Source organism: Idiotropiscis lumnitzeri, unplaced genomic scaffold, assembly GCF_059441095.1.
Source record: "Idiotropiscis lumnitzeri isolate Australia: NSW breed Sydney's pygmy pipehorse unplaced genomic scaffold, RoL_Ilum_1.0 HiC_scaffold_271, whole genome shotgun sequence".
Lineage (NCBI taxonomy): Eukaryota > Metazoa > Chordata > Actinopteri > Syngnathiformes > Syngnathidae > Idiotropiscis > Idiotropiscis lumnitzeri.
The window spans coordinates 79,214-99,040 of record NW_028283809.1 but is presented as its reverse complement, the minus strand read 5'-3'; the positions used below and the strand labels follow the sequence as shown (position 1 = coordinate 99,040).

The following is a 19,827-nucleotide window of genomic DNA, read 5'->3' as shown; positions in this document are numbered from 1 at the left end:
CCTTTTCTTCTTGAGCACAAAAAAACGAACACGCATTGGAGTAAGTTTGGCTTTTAAAGGTTGATTTACTAACTACTTCTCATTTCCACGGTGACTCGACTCCAACAGCGGGAAGTAATGTTGGGGCGTTCCGGGAGTATCAGATGGTATGTCTGGCAGAATTAGAGGCAACGTCTTCTCAACACCACACTAAAACACACTTGAACTTCCAACCAATTGTTGAAAATCCAATAAAAATTATTGATCATAAATCAGCAGACTCAGTCAGAACAGCAGCAAGCACTGTGAATAAAAAATAAAGTAGGAGCATCGCCACACACATTGGCGCACACGTATGAGTAAAAAAAGAATGTTTTATTGAGTTAGTGCAAAGAATTTTGTGTTATTTCACATGATGATTGCTATGAATCAACTTTCCTACAGTGAGTATTTATGTGTTGAGAACAATTACAGTAGGATAAGAAGGCATTTTATTTTAAGACTGAACAAGGTCAAATCTTGACACCATAGGTAAAAAAAAAAAAATCATCTCACTTTTTAGACTTTTATTCCAATTGTAAAATACATTAAATATGTGCGGTGCTGTTCTGATTTAAAATATACTCTATGTATTAGGGGAATAAAGTACACAAACACACATTTCTTTTTCAGAAAACAAATCAAATCCAATTGTAAGCATGGATTGCCACAACATCCACATGTAATCATGCCAGGACGGTTCCTGTTCCTCCACTCAATTTATGTGTTACAGCTTTCATCATAGGAAGGAGGAGCTTCTGAAAAACAAAATCACAATGGCAGTTAATTTGTGAGGAACATTACTGAGAAGCCAACTAGTACACACGCGCGCACGCACACACACACCCCCACACACACGCACGCACCCCCACACACACACACACACCCCCACACACACCCCTACATACATACATACATATATATATATATATATATATATATCATATCATATATATATTGATATACATATACACAAAATGGCAAAATTAGTTTATGTCTGTCTGAAGCTGTCCATAATTTTTGTTTTACCCGCTTCCACCCACCCACGGGTATGATAAACTCCAATTGGAATGTGCCTAAACGCAGAGCTCTTTTCCTAAACACTCACTTTTGATTTTCATTATTTGTCGAAAACGTGTTTATCAAAACTTGCAAATTTTAGAACAATAAACCGTCGTTAAAATTGTTCAATCAGTTATTTTTGTGTGTTTGTGGTAGGGAGGGGGTTGTTATGGTTCGGAAAAGAGCTTTGCAAATATATTATTAGTGAAATGCAGTGTACCGGCATGGCTGTAAAGTACAGTTCATATTGTCCACAACCAAATACGTTGGACAAACAAATGGTTAGTTTTTGTGTGAGAAAACAGCTTATCATGAAAGAAAACATGCCTACTAACCTTGTGGGTAGGCTATGCTCCGGTAGTCTGGAGGCAGGCTAACTGGAGTTAACACTGAGCAAGCAGTGCTTTCATGAGAAGGAAGAGCTGAGCTCCTTGTGGAACCACTGATTTGAGTTCCCTCAGGGTTTGTGCCTGACTGGTTGTGGTGACTGTTAGAGAAAGAGAGGCCAGGAGCATAACTAAATCCACTTGGTGACACAAATTGGGATTGGCGCTTGTTTGTGAAGCTGTCATCCATAGGCATACCACCCTCAGCGCCATGGTGGCATTCACTTGGTGGAGCAGTTGGAGTATTTGAATATGAAAGTCTGGACCGAGGAGCAGGACGAGGAGCCGGTTTTGGGGCGAGGGGAGGTGGAAACGATGCAGCAGGTGACGCTGAGGCAGATGATGCGTCTCCAACATGGGCAGAAGAGAGACGACCTTCATTTATGGATGGGTGAAACTTCTTGTCCAAAGATACGTTCCCTACGTGGAGCGGTAACGTCAAGAGGACACTTGGAGACTTAAGGCTGACCTGGTTGCACGGATTAAAGTTTAAACAGTTAGACCCATATTCTAAACTAAATTCACCTCAAAATACTTGATTGTAGCCAAATTACATGGGGATAACGCTGGGATGCAAGGCCATTAGAAGATTTAAGAAAATACAGACCTTTTGGATAATACAGTTTGGAAAGCATGCATGAGGGCTGAAATGGCTCCTCACGTAATTTGAGTATCTTGGTTAAAAAAAAAATGCTTGAAGCATTTTTTTCTGTCTTGTACACCTGTTTATTTATTTGTATTTATTTGGTGCACAGTATCAGGAAAAAGTCAAGCCAACTGCAGCAATAAGTGTTCATGCTATGCATGACAGTAACACACCGCCAACGTGGTGAGAAGGGCAACTTCAAAATTAACCTTGCCTTGCCAAATAGCGGGTGACACTGCCTTGACATGCATTTCCATCTGTAGCTGGGTCTACTTTATATTGCCACCAACATCAATAACACAACATCGTCCGGAAATCAAGAGCAATAGCTAATTAAGGACGCTAAAAAGTACTGTTCTTACACTGATATCATATTATACGGTGCCTGCTGTCAGCGTTTAACAGCGGCTCCAGCGTTAGCGGCTAAGAGTTAAGTTCGTGTTCCTTATAGGCTGGCGAGAGAGATTTCTTTTCAAAGGTATCATTAATACGCAAAATGACGACTGATCATTTGATCAAGTGATCATTTAAATATGACGGGACATGAAATATCACATCGCCCCATGTGTCTCACGTGTTTTTGTTTGTCGTGCAACTACACAGGGTTGCTTTTTATTTCACTGCACTGTATGTTTCAGAATTTATTTACTTATTTTTTTAAGACAATCTGTGGATGTGCAATTGCTGTTCCTTGTAAGTACGTTGTGGGTGCTGAATGGCTGTCGGCGATACGGTGCCGCCAAAAGTTCACTTCAGACTACCACGGCGAAATGGGAAAAGGAGCAAAGTTTTTGCTTCAAACCGTGCCACCCAGCCAACAACCGTGCGAACCGTATTGACTATATATGGTAACGCGCTGCTTGTGTACGGTCTGACGGCAGCATTAGAATGCAAAATTTAAAAATGGCTCATTTTACAAACAATTTCTTGGAATTATCGCAGCAAATGAAAGCCTTACCTATTCATATCCACACAATTAGATTATTACATTATTTAAATTTTCCATAATAAGTCAAGCAATAAGTAATAAGGTTTTGATAAAAAAAGAAAACAATATAAAATAAAAATATAATAATATATAATATAAAAAAATGCAACTTTCCAGAACAGCCAATATATAGAAACACTCAAAAATGTTAGTAGACTATATTACTGTATTTTTACAGCCAAAAGACACGCTGTATCAAAGGGCGCAGCACCAGTCGAGGGTGCTATTTCTGTATTTAACACTTAGACTGAGCCGCCCGAGCTAGCGTGAGCTGCTACTAACTAGCACGAGCTGCTACTAACAGCCATTAGCACGCGCGTGCTAATGTCTGTGAGTAGCAGCACTTCAGCTCAGAACAATCAGGGATGTCATGGCAACACATCTAATTGAATAGGTCAGGGGAGGGATGTCACTGGTCACCACATTCCTAGAGTCATGGTTTCAAATCAAAACCATAAATATCTCTGAACACCATACAAGCAAATAATGAAACAAAGAAATACAATTAACACAAAACATGCATATCTCATGCCATTCCTATCACCAAAAGAAATAAAAATAACACAAAAACAGTACTGAGGCATTCTGGGAGATTATCACACTGAGGCATTCTGGGAGATTATCAGACTATGGCATTCTGGGATCTTATCAACCTTATCAGGTTAGAGAGATGTGAGTGGTGTTTTTTTTTTTTTTTTTGCAGTCTGTTGTCTAAACATTTCTTGCTTGAAATAACATGAATGATGAGACAGACTCCGACATTGTGGACAGCTGCCCTTTTGTCCAGCTTTCTCTTGCACCGTCACTGAAAATACATATTCACGTAATGTATTTGTCACACTCAAATGTGTAGCACAGAAGTCCCAGACTTTGGCCAACAGGGAGTGCTAACACGCACTCAGCAATTACCCCAAAGGGACCGGCTCGATGGCTGGGAGAGTTGTTCAGTCTATAGAATAGGCGCGGTCCCGAAAATACGGTTATTTCGCTCATGGAAAAACTACTAAATGGGGACTGTATGTAGTCAAGTAATATTAAAGTGCCTTTTATGTTTAATTCAACGTCAAAATTAGGCAACCACTTTGTGTTTGTCAAAAACATAAAATCTCAACAAAATAAATATGTTTACGGCTATACTGTGACAAAAAATGGAAAAGTTTAAGGAGTATTATAAAAATATTTGAAAGCCACTGTAGGAAGTTGTTGGGTTGGCGGGGAGGTAAAATATAAATAAATAAAATAAAAACTTTATTTAAAAAAATAGCTAAAGTAGGTGCTTTTTAGCTAAGCAAAAATAAAAATGTATTTTCTTACTTTGACGTAGTATTCAATCTTTATAAGGTCACAGCCAACAAGGGATGACTGAGGAAGAGGGGGAACAATGATCTTCTCCTTCCACTCCATCTCCTTTCCAGCCTTAACTCGACCTCCCTCCAACTCTGCAATGGCCCTCACATCATTGGTGGGTTTTTTTGTCTGGTAGGTTACTCTCTGAAAAACAAAAAGGACATTAATCTCCAAACATAACTCATTGCATAATAGTCACTGCAAACCAATAACATGTTTAATTTTGTTTTCATATTACTGAAATTTTCTGTTCTTGATAGACTGAACTTATCAAGTGAAATTCAGCTCAATACGTCATTACATTGTTTTTTCCCTGTCAACATTTCACAAGAGTCTTGTGGCAGAAAGCTTGAAAATTTCTGTCTGTTAAAAAGAATATTGGGTCAAAACCTCCTATGACACAATTTGGTAAATGTAATTTTTTCACAATGCTGACCATTGGTCAGTCCATGTATGTGTGTTATTATTATTATTTTTTTAATCATTAAATCTAAAGAGGTGAAACTGGCCTGGCCTCTTTGACAATGCAATGTGAATGTTTGAACACAAAGTGCAGTTTTTTTGTTTTTTTCCTGAAAAGAGATGATTTTGGAGACAAACCTTTCACTGGACGCCAGTGTATGCTGCAAGATAACAATTCTAAAGCATTTACAACAATGACAAAATTTTAGACCATTTCATGATTTTTTTTCAAGCAACCTCCTTTAAAAGCCTCCAGCCCATATTTATCCCATGTATCTTGACTTGCTGGAGCGGGTGGGGCTTTGTGTGACGAGCGGGCTTGGTACATGCTATCGGCCAGCCTGTGTGTTTGATGTTAACATAACGCGACCAAGACAATTAGCATTTAGACCTGCGTCAACTGCACGGTATTTTTTTCATCCGTGTGGCGTGGTTGAGGATCGTCACTCGGAAAACCGTCACGGTCATCTGTAAATGGTATTTCACTTGCTCAAGGATTCTTCAGCATGATGACAATGGCTGGAAATCTAACCCACAACCTCTAGGTTTGGAAATGACCACTCAACCATTGAGCTACGCAGCCCATATCGATGGTGTGCTAAATGCAATAGATTCGCAAGATATCTCCTTGTGTCTGTCATTCAGACAAAAACAATCTTGCAGGCGCATGAACTTGTTATGGCAAGTAGTAGTTGTTAAAACATGACTAACTAAAGCATGAATAATTAAAAATTTACATTAGTGAAATGCTTGGATGGAGTATAAATCGATTAGTCAGTCCTGGTGTATATATGACATAATGCACAGGGCATTGTCTTGAATTGTTGCTGTTGATGATCCTACATGAGTGTAGCAACAAAGCTAACTAATTACTTTGTATTCTCCACAAGCCCAAAAAACATAAACATGGGTTATATAGCGAGAGAATAAGTGGGCACTCATAAAAGTGTAGGTAATTAATAGCGATTCATGAAGAATGCCTGGGCTTCAAAGAAATAGGTTGGGCGTAATGGAGGTCAATACTTTGACCCAAATAAAGACATACAACAACCTCAATTCCATTGAAGTTGAGACGTTGTATAAAATGTAAATAAAAACAGAACACAATAATTTTCAAATCATGTACAAAAATCCTGGGACAGGCGGCACAAAAGACTAGTCGAGGTATGCTCATCAAACACCTGTTCGGAACATCCCAGATGGGTGCTATGATTGGGTATAAAAGGAGCTTCCCTGAATTGCTCAGGTATTTCTTTATAAAGCACTTTAAGACAACCAACGCTGTACAGTAATACCCCGCTACTTCGCGGTTCACCTTTCGCGGGTTCAGTGCTTCGCGGGTCTAAAAAATATTCGGGGGCATTGTAGTTTCGCCGAGCGGCACGAGGGGGCGCTGGAGCGGTTAGACGGCCGGCGTGCGCCGAAGAAGAGCGTGGGCGAAGAGGAGAGTGGACGAAGAAGAGCACGTTCCCCGGGCACGATCCGGGGCAACGTTTCGCGCGGTTCGGACCGTACGAGAGCTCCGGAGGAGGCCGGCCGGCGTTGCGTGACAGTTACGCCGTAGAGGAGCACCTTCCCCGGGCATGGGCGGTTCCAAGCAGCTCCTAAGTTTAACCGAATGGAAGCTCCGGGGGAGGAGGGCGGGCGTGTGTCACAGTTAAGCCGAATAGGAGCACCTTCCCCGGGCACGGGCGGGGCGAAATGAAACCGAGTTCAACCGAACGGAGACACGCTTCGGGGGAGCAGGTCCGGCGTGCGTGACAATTAAGCCAAAGAGGAGCACCTCTTCCGCCCGGGCACGAGCGGAGCGCGAGGCTGTCAGTTATGAATGAATAAATAAATAAATGAAGAATGCCACCTTTCATTTCACAGGGCACACCGGACGGTGTACCAGCAGGTAAAAGTCGAAGTAATTAAATAAATACAAAAAGAAGTAATTGAATAAATACAAAAATAATGGCTGGGGAATAAAAAAATAATAAGTTTTAATAATAAATTTTTTTTTTGTTATAACATAAATTTCATTCTCTCTCTCTACCCGTATATATATATATATATATATATATATATATATATAATTTTTTGTATTTATTTATTTATTTTTAAGCATTTTTGAAGGTGCGCCGCTACTTCGCGGATTTTCAGTTTTCGCGGGTGGTCTCGGTCCCCATTAACCGCGATAACCGGGGTATTACTGTATACAAAGTGTTGCACATGGAGAAAAAGAAAGCAAACAACAACAACAAACAAACTTAATTAATAATTAAGACTAATGCACAAAAACAGTAAAACCAAAAAACAGTTCACATGCTGAGGCAAAAGCCAAATAATAAAAATGAGTTTTAAGATGACTTTTAAAGATGGGAAGCGAAGGGGCTTGCCTGACACTTACCAGGAGGAAATTACAAAGAGAGGGACTGGCAACCAAAACGGCTCAATCCCCTCTGAGTCTTCGCTTAGTCATGATACTTCTAATACAGTCTGGTCGACAGAGGCAGGTGCGTAAGGGAAGAGGAGCTCAAAGAGGCCAGGTGGGTCGAGACCATTTAAAGATTTGAAAACAAATAATAGAATCTTCAAAACAACTAAAATGTACAGGAAGCCAGTAAAGGGATCCCAGAATAGGAGATATGTGTTCCATCTTACGAGTACCGGTCAAGAGGCGAGTAACAGCATTTTGGACCAACTGAAGAAGCTTGACGGCAAACTGGCTGACTCCAAAATAAAGTGCCTTACAGCAGCGCCCCCACCCCACCACCCAGTCTCCGCCGCAACTAAATAATAGCATTTTCGTTGCAAAACAAACCTACATCATAGAGTTAATACTCGCTGCGCACAATGAGCAATGAGAGCGCCACTACCAACTACTGGAGTGGATGTGCAACACTTTATTGTAGTACAACGGGAAAAAAAGCATGTTCCCCAAGGGTCACACCACGCTACCCCAGGGGGCCCCGCCCCACTATTTGAGAAGCACTGGTTTAAATGCTCCCAGTCAGCATAGTGCTCTGTAGTCTCAAACATTCACCAACAGAGGGTGCTAAACACACTGTGTAATGTTCCCAGTCAGTACAGCGGAGCTCATAAAAGTCACACAACATGTACAGATTTGGAACTCCATCTATACATAAGGCGCTCCGCATTATCAGGTGCCTCGTCCATTTTGGAGAAAATTTGGGACTTTTAGGTGTGGCTTATGGTCGTGAAAATACGGTACTGTACGGTGTTACTTTTGTGACGCATTATCCCCAACACATTAAGTAAAACAATGAGCCAACGAAGATTCTCTATTAAGGGGATATTAATATGAAACGGAGACTTGCCTTTGTCACACACAAGAGTCCTTATGAAATGAAGAATCACATGGAAATCGATCCATGTGATTAATTAAAAAAAATCCAATTTAAATGTTGCAAACCTTACTATTTTCACTCGCCACGGTCTACAAAAAAAACAGCCCTACGTTAAACACAGGCGGCAATAACGCCACAGCTGCAGAATGAGGAAACTGTAGTAGTTTTCAAAATGGCCTAAAATTTACAGACAAAGTGGTAACGGAGCCTTGGTATCGATTTGTGAACAAAAATTAAGTTGACAATATGTGGACACACCTCCATTAAGCCATTCCATTGCATCTCTTTGAAACAACACATCTTTCGGCAATATGGTTGCCGATGGCAGTATTTTTTTTTTTCTTTTGATGAATATTTTGTAAAACCCGTTGTATACCATTGAAGCCGCAAAACATGAAGCATGAAGTGGCGAGGGTACACTGTTATCTGTTATGTTTTACGGATGTAGAAATCACATTGGAGGCTGGCAGGCCGACTACATTGTCAGGCGCTGCTAATTTCTCTCCCCACCCCCTTTCTCCTAGGGCGAACATGAAACCTGATGGGAGGAGTGATCTCTAAATTACGGGAATAGTTAATGATGCCATCCGTCATTTTTGTAGCACCATAGACATACACAAGTCCAAAATGAACAGTGCAGCATACATCACATGTCAAAGTAATTACGTGAAGCAGTCCAAAACGTCCAATATGGCTGCGTACAGGGGATGTCATTGTTTTGCTACTTAATGGACAAACCTTTTTTCAGGAAATCAGATGCCATGGAAGTTTGCACTTTAATTTCTTATCCACACTGACTAATTGAATGCTGGAAAATCTAATATTCCTTTAGACAAGTCTAATTCATTTGATGGTTTTGATGGCATTCCATTGCCACCAGAATATCACTTGGATTTTACTGATTTCAAGTAAATTCCATGGGGTCTTACATGTTTGAAAATCAACTTTTGCTATTTGGAAATATTCATGTAAAAAAGGATGTAGGATTAGTGATTTTGCATGTTATGTATTCTAAATGAAACATTTTTCAGAGTTTGATTTCTAGTGGCTGTTTACATTCCTCTACTTACATGATTATTGTAATCATTTTGGTCATGTTATTAGTAAAATTAAATGTTCATGTCATTACATCTTAACTCACAGTAGCAGAAATGCCACATTACTGACACACTTGAGTGATGAGTGTATAGTCATCTAAACAATATCAGAAATGAGTATAAACAAACTGCATTGATTGTTGAAAATTTGGACCAAGAATATGTGATGTAATTAGAGGAAGGTTTACCTGCACCAGAGAGGCGGTTATGTTGCTTGTACTCTTCTCCGATTTATTGTGGATGAAAGTTGACAGTTGAATAATCTGGCCTGGTGTGTAACCCTTCTTGTCAATTTGGGCTTTCAGTTTCACTGTGCCAGTTTTTAATAGCATGTAGCTGAATTCCTGGATCACTGAAGACGAGCAGGGACCCTGCATAGAGATAGGCAGTTAGAGGACATCGCTGACAAATTTGTTGAATTAAACTTGAATTAAAATATTGCTAAATCCTGTACCGCACAGGGTAGGTTCACTGTCCAGATCTATCTTCAAAAACAGAATTAAAATCAATTAGACAATTTTTAACCTGGTTAAAGAAAGCATCATACAATACAATTGAACTTTATTTATATAGCGCATTTCACAACAGCTGGAGCTGAAACAAAGCAAAGTCTCAAGACTGCCCTGTGTGTATATGTCTTGGATAAAATTACCAAGGAAGGTAAAGTTTGTATTTTACTGGGTGATTTCAACATTGATATGTTAAATTGTGTCTGAATTTTTTTAACACTTTCCATGCACATTCTTTCTACCCCCTAATCATTAAACCTACTGAAATCATGTCATCATCTGCGACACTTTTTATTTAAACAATGAATTGATGTCTGGTATAATTTACACTGCTATATCTAGTAATTTGCTAGTATTGCATGTAGCTTCAATGACTTACGTGCAAAAACAGGGAATGGAAAATGTACACTTTTTGAGTGTTTGAGTATTGACTAATTTAGAGAGCAGATCGATGATGTTCCATGGGATGGTGTTTAACCATATTTATAATGATGTTGAACAAGCCAATCTGTCTTAAATTCCTATAATGCCCTATTTAATATTGTAGGTTTTCTCCTGGTCAGCAAACAAACTAAAAAGTTCAGTACTGGCAAAAAGCCACAATTTACTCTAGCCCTCTGCAAATCTTTGCAGGTGATGACTAGGCTTAAACTCAGATAAAAAAAAAATAAAAAAATCAATCCCCTATGAATATTACCAACTAAAAACCACCCCATTTCTGTTCTGTTCATGTTTCTCTGTGGAGGCCTGTTTACAATAGAATGATGGTGCGCTTGCAATAATGGAACATGTATGAACATTAGAATAGGTTTAGGAAAAAATAAACTGAATTGGGCATACTTCAATTTGTTAACAAAGATTAAACTGCATTCGACAATAATTAATTTGCTCTTGAAATTTTGGGGGATTTATCTAAAGCCTCCAACAATGTAAATTATAATCTCTTACTTGAAAAACAAGAAGATTTTGGTTTGACTGGAACTACCCATGTAAGGTTTACAAATTACAGTCAGTAACAGTTTGTGTACAGAAATGGATGGTCATCAGACTATGACAACCTCACATGTGGCGTACCACAGGGTTTTATTCTGGGACCTCTGTCATTCCTTAATCATATGAATGACCTAGCAGCAGCCTCTCCCTCCTCATTTCCTATACTATTTGGAGATGATACTAATCTATTGTTCTCGCATTTGGATTTCTCTGCACGTATGGGCAAAGCAAATTCTGACCTAGATAATATTTCAAAATGGTTTATGTTGAACAAATTTCCCCTCTTTGTGTATACATCTAATCTTATTCAATTTAAATGTAAAAATACACCCACAATTAACATTGATCTTTGGCTGTAAAGTAACTCTATTCCTAACGTCTCCATACGTTTTCTTGGGGTCGTGATTGATGAGCGCTAAGTTGCAAAAGTCATTCATTAGAAATTAAATATCCAAGTTGTAACAATGGTATTGTTAGTTGTTGATGTTCCTTAGGGGGCAGATTAGAGTGAGAGAAGGGTCGAGAGGAAGTGACGTTTTTCCCAAAGTTACGGGACAAGAGTATCATACTGTACTCCATGGTTAAGAAGTTAATAAAAGTTAAGTAAGCAAGTCGATGCTTTAATCGTCCACTCTGTATGGTATGAGAAAATGGAACAGAGTGAAACAAGTCTTCTGGTGTTATCTGCAAATTATGAAATATAGTAAATCAGGACTGCCTTAAAACCTTCAAATATACCGGATCACTATCGTGCATATTGTAATATTATATGGGGAAGTACACATCATTCTCACTTCCAAAGCTTTTATCCTACAAAAAGATACAGTAACTTTGCTGCTCATTTAGCACACCTCTTCAGACAGCTAAATTTCTTTCCAATCTTTAACATACAGTAATGTATAAATAATTAATACAGAATCTTTATTTACACAGTGCCATTTCAGACATCACAGTATACTTCCACCCTTCAGTTTTTGTTGTTTTTTTTAATCCTGTTCAAACGAGACATCCGTAATGTCCCATTGTGTGGCACGCTTCTCTGCCAGTTTTAAGTAAGGCATAGGGGGCCTCAGCTATGGAACAAAAATATTCCAATATCAGCTAAGGCAACTTCACTAAGTAACTTTAAAATCAAGCCTAAAACTAGTGCTGTCAAGTGATTATTATTTTAACTAATTAATCTAAAAAAATTCCATGATTAATTGTGATTCATCACATTTTTCAACTACTATTTTTTGAGAAGCTTACAACAGGTATTTACTTGAATACTATCTTGGAATTGATGCAAAATCACCAAATATGAAGTATATTTAATTCAAAGACTGTTCTAATAACTTTCTTGGATTCTTGAATACGATCTAAATGGAGACATCTTTGCAGACATTTATTTTCGTAACATTTCTCAAAACTGCCCACAAGCGCCACACTCCAGCAGTGTTGGTTTGCAAGGCCCAGTGGTAACTTAAACTCAGTGTTTTGTTCTGAGACGTACTAAAGACGGCTAATATGGCACAATATTTGCAAAGTATGCAAGTTATTTTTTAAGTAAATCAAACTGAGTTAACTGATTTAAAATATTTAACTGAATTAGAATTTTTTTGGATTAATCACCTGAGTTAATGCTTTAATTTTGACAGCCCTAACTAAAACATATTTGAGAAATCAAAGTCAGCAAACCTCATTGAACACCTTCTCAATCACAGACAGATGTAACTATAGTTTGTTGGTATAATGAATATGATTATGTACACTGAATATGAAGATATATAATGAGGTGATATCTTTTTTTATAAACCCAATATGATTTTTTGGATCTCAGCTACACAATTCGTTCTTATATTGTTTTATTGTCTATGTGCAAAATACATAACATACATACATACATACATACATACAGAGGTTGAGAAGAAGTTTCTAAACCCAGTGATTCAAGTTTGATCTGTCTGGGGGTTATGCATCATCTGAATGAAAGCCAAATGGGCCAATATATTCTACCAATTCCGAAATCAAAAGAAATACAGTTGATGGCTCACCCATATTTCTGGAATTTTGTTTAAGTTGAGGGGGTCCAACAGGTAGAATGCTTTCTCTGTGTTGTAATCTTTGGTAAAGCGCGGTGTGTCAACAGAAGCTCTTATTCTGTATACTATTCTACCATAGTTGCCCTCAAACGATGTTGGAGCAGAGCCTGGAACAAAAAAAAAAATATATATATATATATGCTTTAGAGAGTGTGATTATTCAAACTATGTTTTAATAAGAACACCAACTTCAACTACAGTCGTGACGAATTCTCCATTTCTAAGCACAACATAAAACTCACATTTGAAACGGCAAATGGTTTACAGGGTCTGGCGGTGAACATCTGCCGCTCTGACTGCATCTGGGACAAAGTCTTAAGAGTCTCAAAAAGTCTCCAATAACACCACAAAAAGTAGCTAGATTTGTCACAAGTCTTTTTTTTTTTTTGTTATTTTAATACCATTCACACATTCCCTACTCGCAGCTCACTATAGAAATCTTTACATAGTGGACTACAGAGTTCATTCATCAGTCAAACAAAAGATTTCCGAGTTTCTAAATGCAGAACATGGCACGTGGTCGCCGAGTGACCGTAATAGCATCATAGCATGTGAGCTATAGCTGTTTGATGCCAAACACGATTATATGAAAACTGTGTTTTGTTTTTAACAAATGAGAGTTCATTGACTAATGCTGCCATAATCCACAGAAGACACAACAATATTAGCGTACCACAGGACAACATCACGTGCGGTGCTCCATCAGACAGCACATGGTAACCTTTGCGTATTAACTACAGCTATTTTACAGAGATGACGGGCATCAGCTGCAACATGCTTCATTTTTAGGGTGCTCGTTTATCACCGCCGTGCTTCTATGAAAGGGAGGTGTACGTTGTATTAAGTACCGTAATTTGGTGAAATGCGCTCACTTTCAGACTCTGTTGCTAACGCTAACATGGTTTAACTATGAAACTACACTACCCACAATACCTACCTTTGCTTTGCATCACAGATGATCCGGATTACCACTAATACGCTTGTGCATTGCGGACAAGGCAATGTGCATAGGCAGTTTTTTTTTTGCAGCAGCAGCAGCAGCAAAGACATGAAAGAGGCGCTTGGGTTAACACGGTGTTGCAACTCGATAGTTTTAATTTGTTACATCGATGCATATTTTAAGCAGTTAAATCAATTTTATATAGATTTCTGATTAATCTTTACATCCCCAAACAGTTTTGCACTCGTCTTCTGAGATGCTTTTCCATACTTATACCGCAGCCTTTTTTTATATATCGTTTGTATTGTTATGTTACTCCCTTCATTCTTTATGTTCTAGATGAGATGCACATGTCCACTATTACAGTAGTTTCCTGAAGATGTGTGGTGTTGTATTGTTAAGAAAAGTAACTTCTAGTAATTTCGAGTAATTTAAAGTAATTTCTGTGCATTTAAATACTTTGAAAATTATGCACTGGAAACAGTCTTGACATTTCATCAGTAAAAAAAAATCGCTAATAGTGGTTCTAAAATCATTATAGTGATATACATGAAATGTCGATTTGATTTTGTCACGGGATCAGGTTGCTTTAAAATAAAAAAGGGCACGACTTAATTTCTCGGGGGAGGTTTCTATTTTTGAAATGGAGAGGACTGCACAGACCAGTGTCATATAATTTACAATGACAAGTTTTACCTCTTACCTGGAATAAGAAACTTGAAGGGAAAAGTATGACTTCCTTGTTTCAGAGTTCCTGTTTCCAATAGAATGAAATGGGAGACAAAGGCATAAAACAGAAACTCAATGTTAATGTTAATTCTGTGCTGGGGAAACGAGGGGAAAAACTGTTAATGATCAATGTATACATTTAAATTTTAATTATCTACATGAGATTTGATTAAATAGTTTCTGTACTTTGTTCTAACATGTGGACTGGTATATGCACAAATATCATCTACTGCACAAAAAAAAAAGAACTGTATCCATACCTTTGTCTGCAACAGACACTGTATTGTTGAAGTACTGTTCCTCCTCTATCCATGTTGTTTCATTTACTTTATTGGTGATGCCACAGAAACCATTGCAGTTGACCTTAATGGCTGAAAATGACAAATTACAATATCAGTGTAATTGTAGTGGATATACTGTATTAAGAAAACAATGGCTAAACCCATCACAAAAAAACAATACAATGACAGTGAGCATTAAGAAAAAAGATTATATGTCAACAATGCCGATAAAGATAAGGTAACCAGACCGTATCCCAAATCCACACACAATACCTTTACGGTAGATGAATTGTTTTGTATTTCAGACAGAGTGTATTTCCACAAATCTTATAACAATTTCTAGGAAAACAAGCAAATCCCTTTAAGCAAAAGAAAAAAAGCTCAATGGCAGCATTGGGGAGAGAGTCGAGTAGAACCCGAACGAACATTCCAGTTCTCCCAGAATCGTTCAAATTTAAAAATGTTGGTGCTAAATTTTGATGCCAAGTTTGCTGTGCAGAAGCTGCCAGAAATGTATGCGTTTGACACGCAACAACTTTTTTAACCACCTTCTCGTCTCTCCCAAGTGTGCCAGCAGTCTCTGTCCAGAAGTTATTGGCAACATTTTGATCATAGTAGTCTTCATCAGCCGAATAATACAAATGAGTGTATCTGCAAACCTAGGCCAATGGTAGATCGTCCACCATGTTTTTCAACGTGGGAGTGTCCACATGGTTTAGAAATTTTTGCAGGTAGACGGTGTGGAATGTTTGGCCGTACGGAGAGGCCTGGTTGCTAAAATAATGTCATTTGGATTGCATGATTTGGAGTTACTTTTATCCATCCGCTTCTCCTCACAAGGGTCGCAGGGTGTGCTGGAGCCTATCCCAGGTATCTCCGGGCAGTAGGCGGGGTACACCCTGAACTGGTTGCCAGCCAATGGCAGGGCACACAAAGACAAACAACCATCTGCACTCACACACATACCTAGGGACAATTTTAAGTGTCCAATCAACCTGCCATGCATGTTTTTGGAATGTGGGAGGAAACCGGAGTACCTGAAGGAAACCCACGCATGCAATATCCACTCAGGAAGGCCGGAGCCGGAATCAAACCCACGACCTCTGCACTTTGAGACCAACGTGCTAACCATTTGTCCATCGTGCCGCTGGAATTACTTTCAATGAAAAATAAATGACAACCTCGTTATAAGCTAAGAGAAGTCATAACACTGATTTCTCAATCCTGGCGCCGTGCCTGAGACTAGATAGAGAGATGGATAGATAAATTCATAAGGTGGGTACATTTAGATAATCACAACATGGAGCCCGAAATAAAAAAAAACAGTAGATCGCAGGTATCACAAGGCAGCAATGTATACTTTTAAACAAGTGAGTAAAGCGCAAAATCCTTATAATTGTTATTTCAATGCATTGGGAAAACTGTGCATTATATTAAAAATACATTTTTTAAAAAGAATATGTTTTAGATTTTTTCATTACAAACTGTGAATAAAATGGTATAAACTGATTTACCTATTTAGAGTTTTGCATTGCAGTAAATGCCTAAACTAATATTTAGCCGTATAACCACTGCTTCTGAGAAATGCTTCACATATGTGTTGCATGCGTTAACCTAACTAGCACCTATGAATTGGTATTCCAGCCCATGAACATTTCTCACGAGAATACCATGAATGGGAACATAGGGCTGAATCGTTGTGGCTTGTCAACATACAGTTTGGCATTTTGTTTGTAGCTTGACCTTTCAGTTTATCTTTAATGTGTTTGGGGGGTTTTGTGGGCATTTTTATTATATTTCATATTGTTGTTCTCTTTAATATTTAAGCAATTTCTACCTGAGGCTACGTCTAAGGCGGTTGGCTACATTCCCGTAGATCTTGAATTTCTAAATATGTGCAACTCCAATTAGAAGTACATCAATTGGTTTGGAGTTGGTCTTGTAACCTTTAGTTTTAACATGCTTGTCGATCATTTTCTTTCTCCTGAGACAGCTTTCATCTTCACTTCATGTGGTCCATGTTCAGTGCGTTTATGCACTCTTGTGGCATCCGACTTAAAATGCGCCATGGCAGGCTAAAACGAGGGGAGTTTAAACACTGATGACGCGCACGCAGACTGTTGCACTTACTTGACTGTTGTTTATTGAATTGCATTCACAGCATAAGAAAAGCTAACAGGAACTTGTTTCATTTTCCTTTCAATGTACCTCTTTTGGACAGATCAGCTCTTACAGCATCTTCATGTTGTGGAAAGAGCTGATCTGTCTTTTGACGGACGTTTATTTAACTCACGTTTCCCTTTCACAGCGGTGCGTACGACTGCAGTCAGGCCAGCCTCCACTCGCAAAGACCAAATCAATCCAGCTGCCACTGTTACTTTTAATACTGTGCATCACGGTGCATTACGGTAATACGCCGAAAGCGCGTGCTGTTGGCCACCTTCAAAATAAAAGCTCACAAACTCATGTATGCATGTCAGTGGTTTGGCTTTCAAATAAACGTTTTTTAACTTCTCTGTTCGACCAGGGGGAATGCAAACTGTCTCAAAATTGCACCAAGAAATGTTCTGAATTGAGAAAGAAAGAGAAATTAATGTTAACTGTACATCACTGGCTGACATTACAATTGATATTAAAAAAAATATTAAGCATTCAGTTTTGGTTATTCCGCAACCAGACCAGTGCTGGGGCACACTAGGCCACCCCAGGTATTCACCCAAAATAGTTTCATCAAAATTTGATGTGGCATCTCAAAATAAAAGGCAGAAGAAATCTAAAAATTTTGACCATTATACATGATTTTAAAAAAATCAATAAAAATTACGTTTTCATTATCCCGCAACCATACAAGGCCACCCCAGGTATCCAACCAAAGTACTATAATCAAAACCTGATGTGTCGTTTCAAAATAAAAGGCCAAAGAAATCTTAAAATTTTACCTTTACACCCGATTTTGAAAAATCACTAAAAAAATACATCTCCGTTATCCGGCAACCAGACCGGTGCTGGGGCAAATCCAACCAAGGTACTTTCATCAAAATCTGATGTGACATTTCAAAATAAAACGTCAAAGAAATCTCAAAATTTTAGAGTACACACGATTTTGAAAAATCATTAAAAATCACGTTTCCGTTATCCCACAACCAGACTACTACTGAGGCACACTAGACCACCCCAGGTATCTAACAAAAGTACTTCAATCAAAATCTGATGTGGCATTTCAAAATGAAACGCCAAAGAAATATCAAAATTTGACAGTTACACCCGATTTTCCAAAACATATCTTTTTTTTTAAACCAGTTGTAATGTCAGCCATTGATGCACGGTTAACATTAATTTCTCTTTCTTTCTCAGTTCAGAACATTTCTTGGTGCAATTTTGAGACTGTTTGCATTTCCCCTGTGTAAACAGAGAAGTTAAATAACATTATTTTAAAACCAAACCACTGATGTGCATACATGAATTTGTGACATTTTATTTTGAAGGTGGCCAACAGCACGCGCTTTCGGCGCATTGCCGTAATGCACCGCGACGCACAGTATTAAAAATAACAGTGGCGGCTTGCTTGCCTTCGTTTTAGCTAGTGGAGGCTGGCCGGACTGCAGTTGCTTTACGGGCGCGTTTCTCGGTCAGCAAAACGTTGGTTCCCCACGCTCACACCACCATAAGATCAAAACCAAACACTCACTACACACAGGTGAGTGCACTTACTCAAAAGAAACACCACTCCCAATTCAATAATTCAGTTTTCAATTCAAATATTCAGGTTAAGCAATTCACATTCAAATCAACAATATTCAGATTCAGTTTCTGGTGGCACGAATATCAGCCCATAGGTTCCTATCAAAACTGATGATTTATCATTTATGTTGGACTAATACTATTTTAAACACAAGTGTATGTATATACTGTAGTGTATTTCGTCAAAATATGCAGATTATCTATAGTGTATAGAAATGCCCTGTATCTGCATGCATGTATGGATGTATTGATCAATTCATATATCGATATATGTCTGCTTGTATCATATCAAATACTCTCGCTATTGTCAGAGAATATAAAAGTGATTAATCAAAATCGTTAGTGCTCTTTATTGATTCAACCTGTAGTGTTTTTGTTCCAACAAGGGAATTTGCATATTTTAGAAAATATATCAGTTTGTTATATATATAACTTATAATAACAATTCTAAATAACCTCCATTAAATGAATGCATGTATATCAATACGACCCCTCAACAACAAGCAAAAGAGTATTTTCTGGTTACTCCTGATAAGTGAGGTTTCACTTCCTTGTTTGACGACGACACTGTTCCCCCCCTTCTTGATTCCAACAAGAAAAACCAGAGTAATTTAACCGTTGCCTGCCTCTTACCTTTACAGGGTAGCTTTTGACCCACTTTGATCGTCACGGTCCCCGAGATAGACTCGCCAGGGCTGTAAAGTTGTTTACTGTTGTCAAATGTGATGTCAAATGCGTCAATTTTGCCCATGTTTGACCCGATCCTACAAGACTGCGACAGTCACCTGTGCGATCCAAGCAAGCCCTTTCAAGCCCCGCCCCTTTGTTCAAAACTGACGTCATCACATTCTCCAGGTGGCTCATGTCACCAGTCAAACACTGGTCCTCTTTATGCTCCACTGTCTTTGTACACTTGTATACATTTGCGAGAGGGTGACAAAGTTATGTTAAGCGGATTCAACATATAAAGGCAAACTGTTCGACGAGGAACTCAAAAAGTCCGACTAAAGGGTATAAATGGAGCGTGACATGAGATTGATGATATCAACATGAATATATCAACGTCTTTCTGTTCGACGAGGAACACGAAAAGTCCGACCAACGAATACGAATGGAACATCTTTGAGAGTCATAATTTTTGAATAGTTGGCATTGTCATTCAAAATCTCGTTTGTGTACTAGTGACAAGAAAAA

At 38.6% G+C, this 19,827-nt stretch overlaps 1 protein-coding gene across 1 annotated transcript; it reads right to left on the bottom strand.

The window, feature by feature from the left end:
• Positions 1-333: 333 nt before the first annotated feature.
• On the bottom strand, positions 334-19,483 carry LOC148314545 (arrestin domain-containing protein 1-like). The gene is made up of 8 exons (XM_088287657.1): positions 19,267-19,483; positions 14,872-14,982; positions 14,586-14,636; positions 12,895-13,049; positions 9,548-9,730; positions 4,415-4,591; positions 1,416-1,935; positions 334-776 (listed from the first exon to the last, which is right to left on the bottom strand). The coding sequence occupies exons 1-8, from the start codon at positions 19,382-19,384 to the stop codon at positions 739-741; spliced, it is 1,353 nt and encodes a 450-aa protein (XP_088143783.1). The 5' UTR covers positions 19,385-19,483; the 3' UTR covers positions 334-738.
• Between the last annotated feature and the right edge of the window lie 344 nt (positions 19,484-19,827).

Excerpts from the sequence above, each read along its gene's own strand:
- LOC148314545 (XM_088287657.1), bottom strand. The coding sequence starts at position 19,384 with ATGGGCAAAATTGACGCATTTGACATCACATTTGACAACAGTAAACAA. Across the intron at positions 13,050-14,585 it reads CTTCAAGTTTCTTATTCCAG|GCTCTGCTCCAACATCGTTT; the intron begins GTAAGAGGTAAA and ends TTTTTGTTCCAG. Across the intron at positions 777-1,415 it reads GAGCATAGCCTACCCACAAG|AAGCTCCTCCTTCCTATGAT; the intron begins GTTAGTAGGCAT and ends TTTGTTTTTCAG.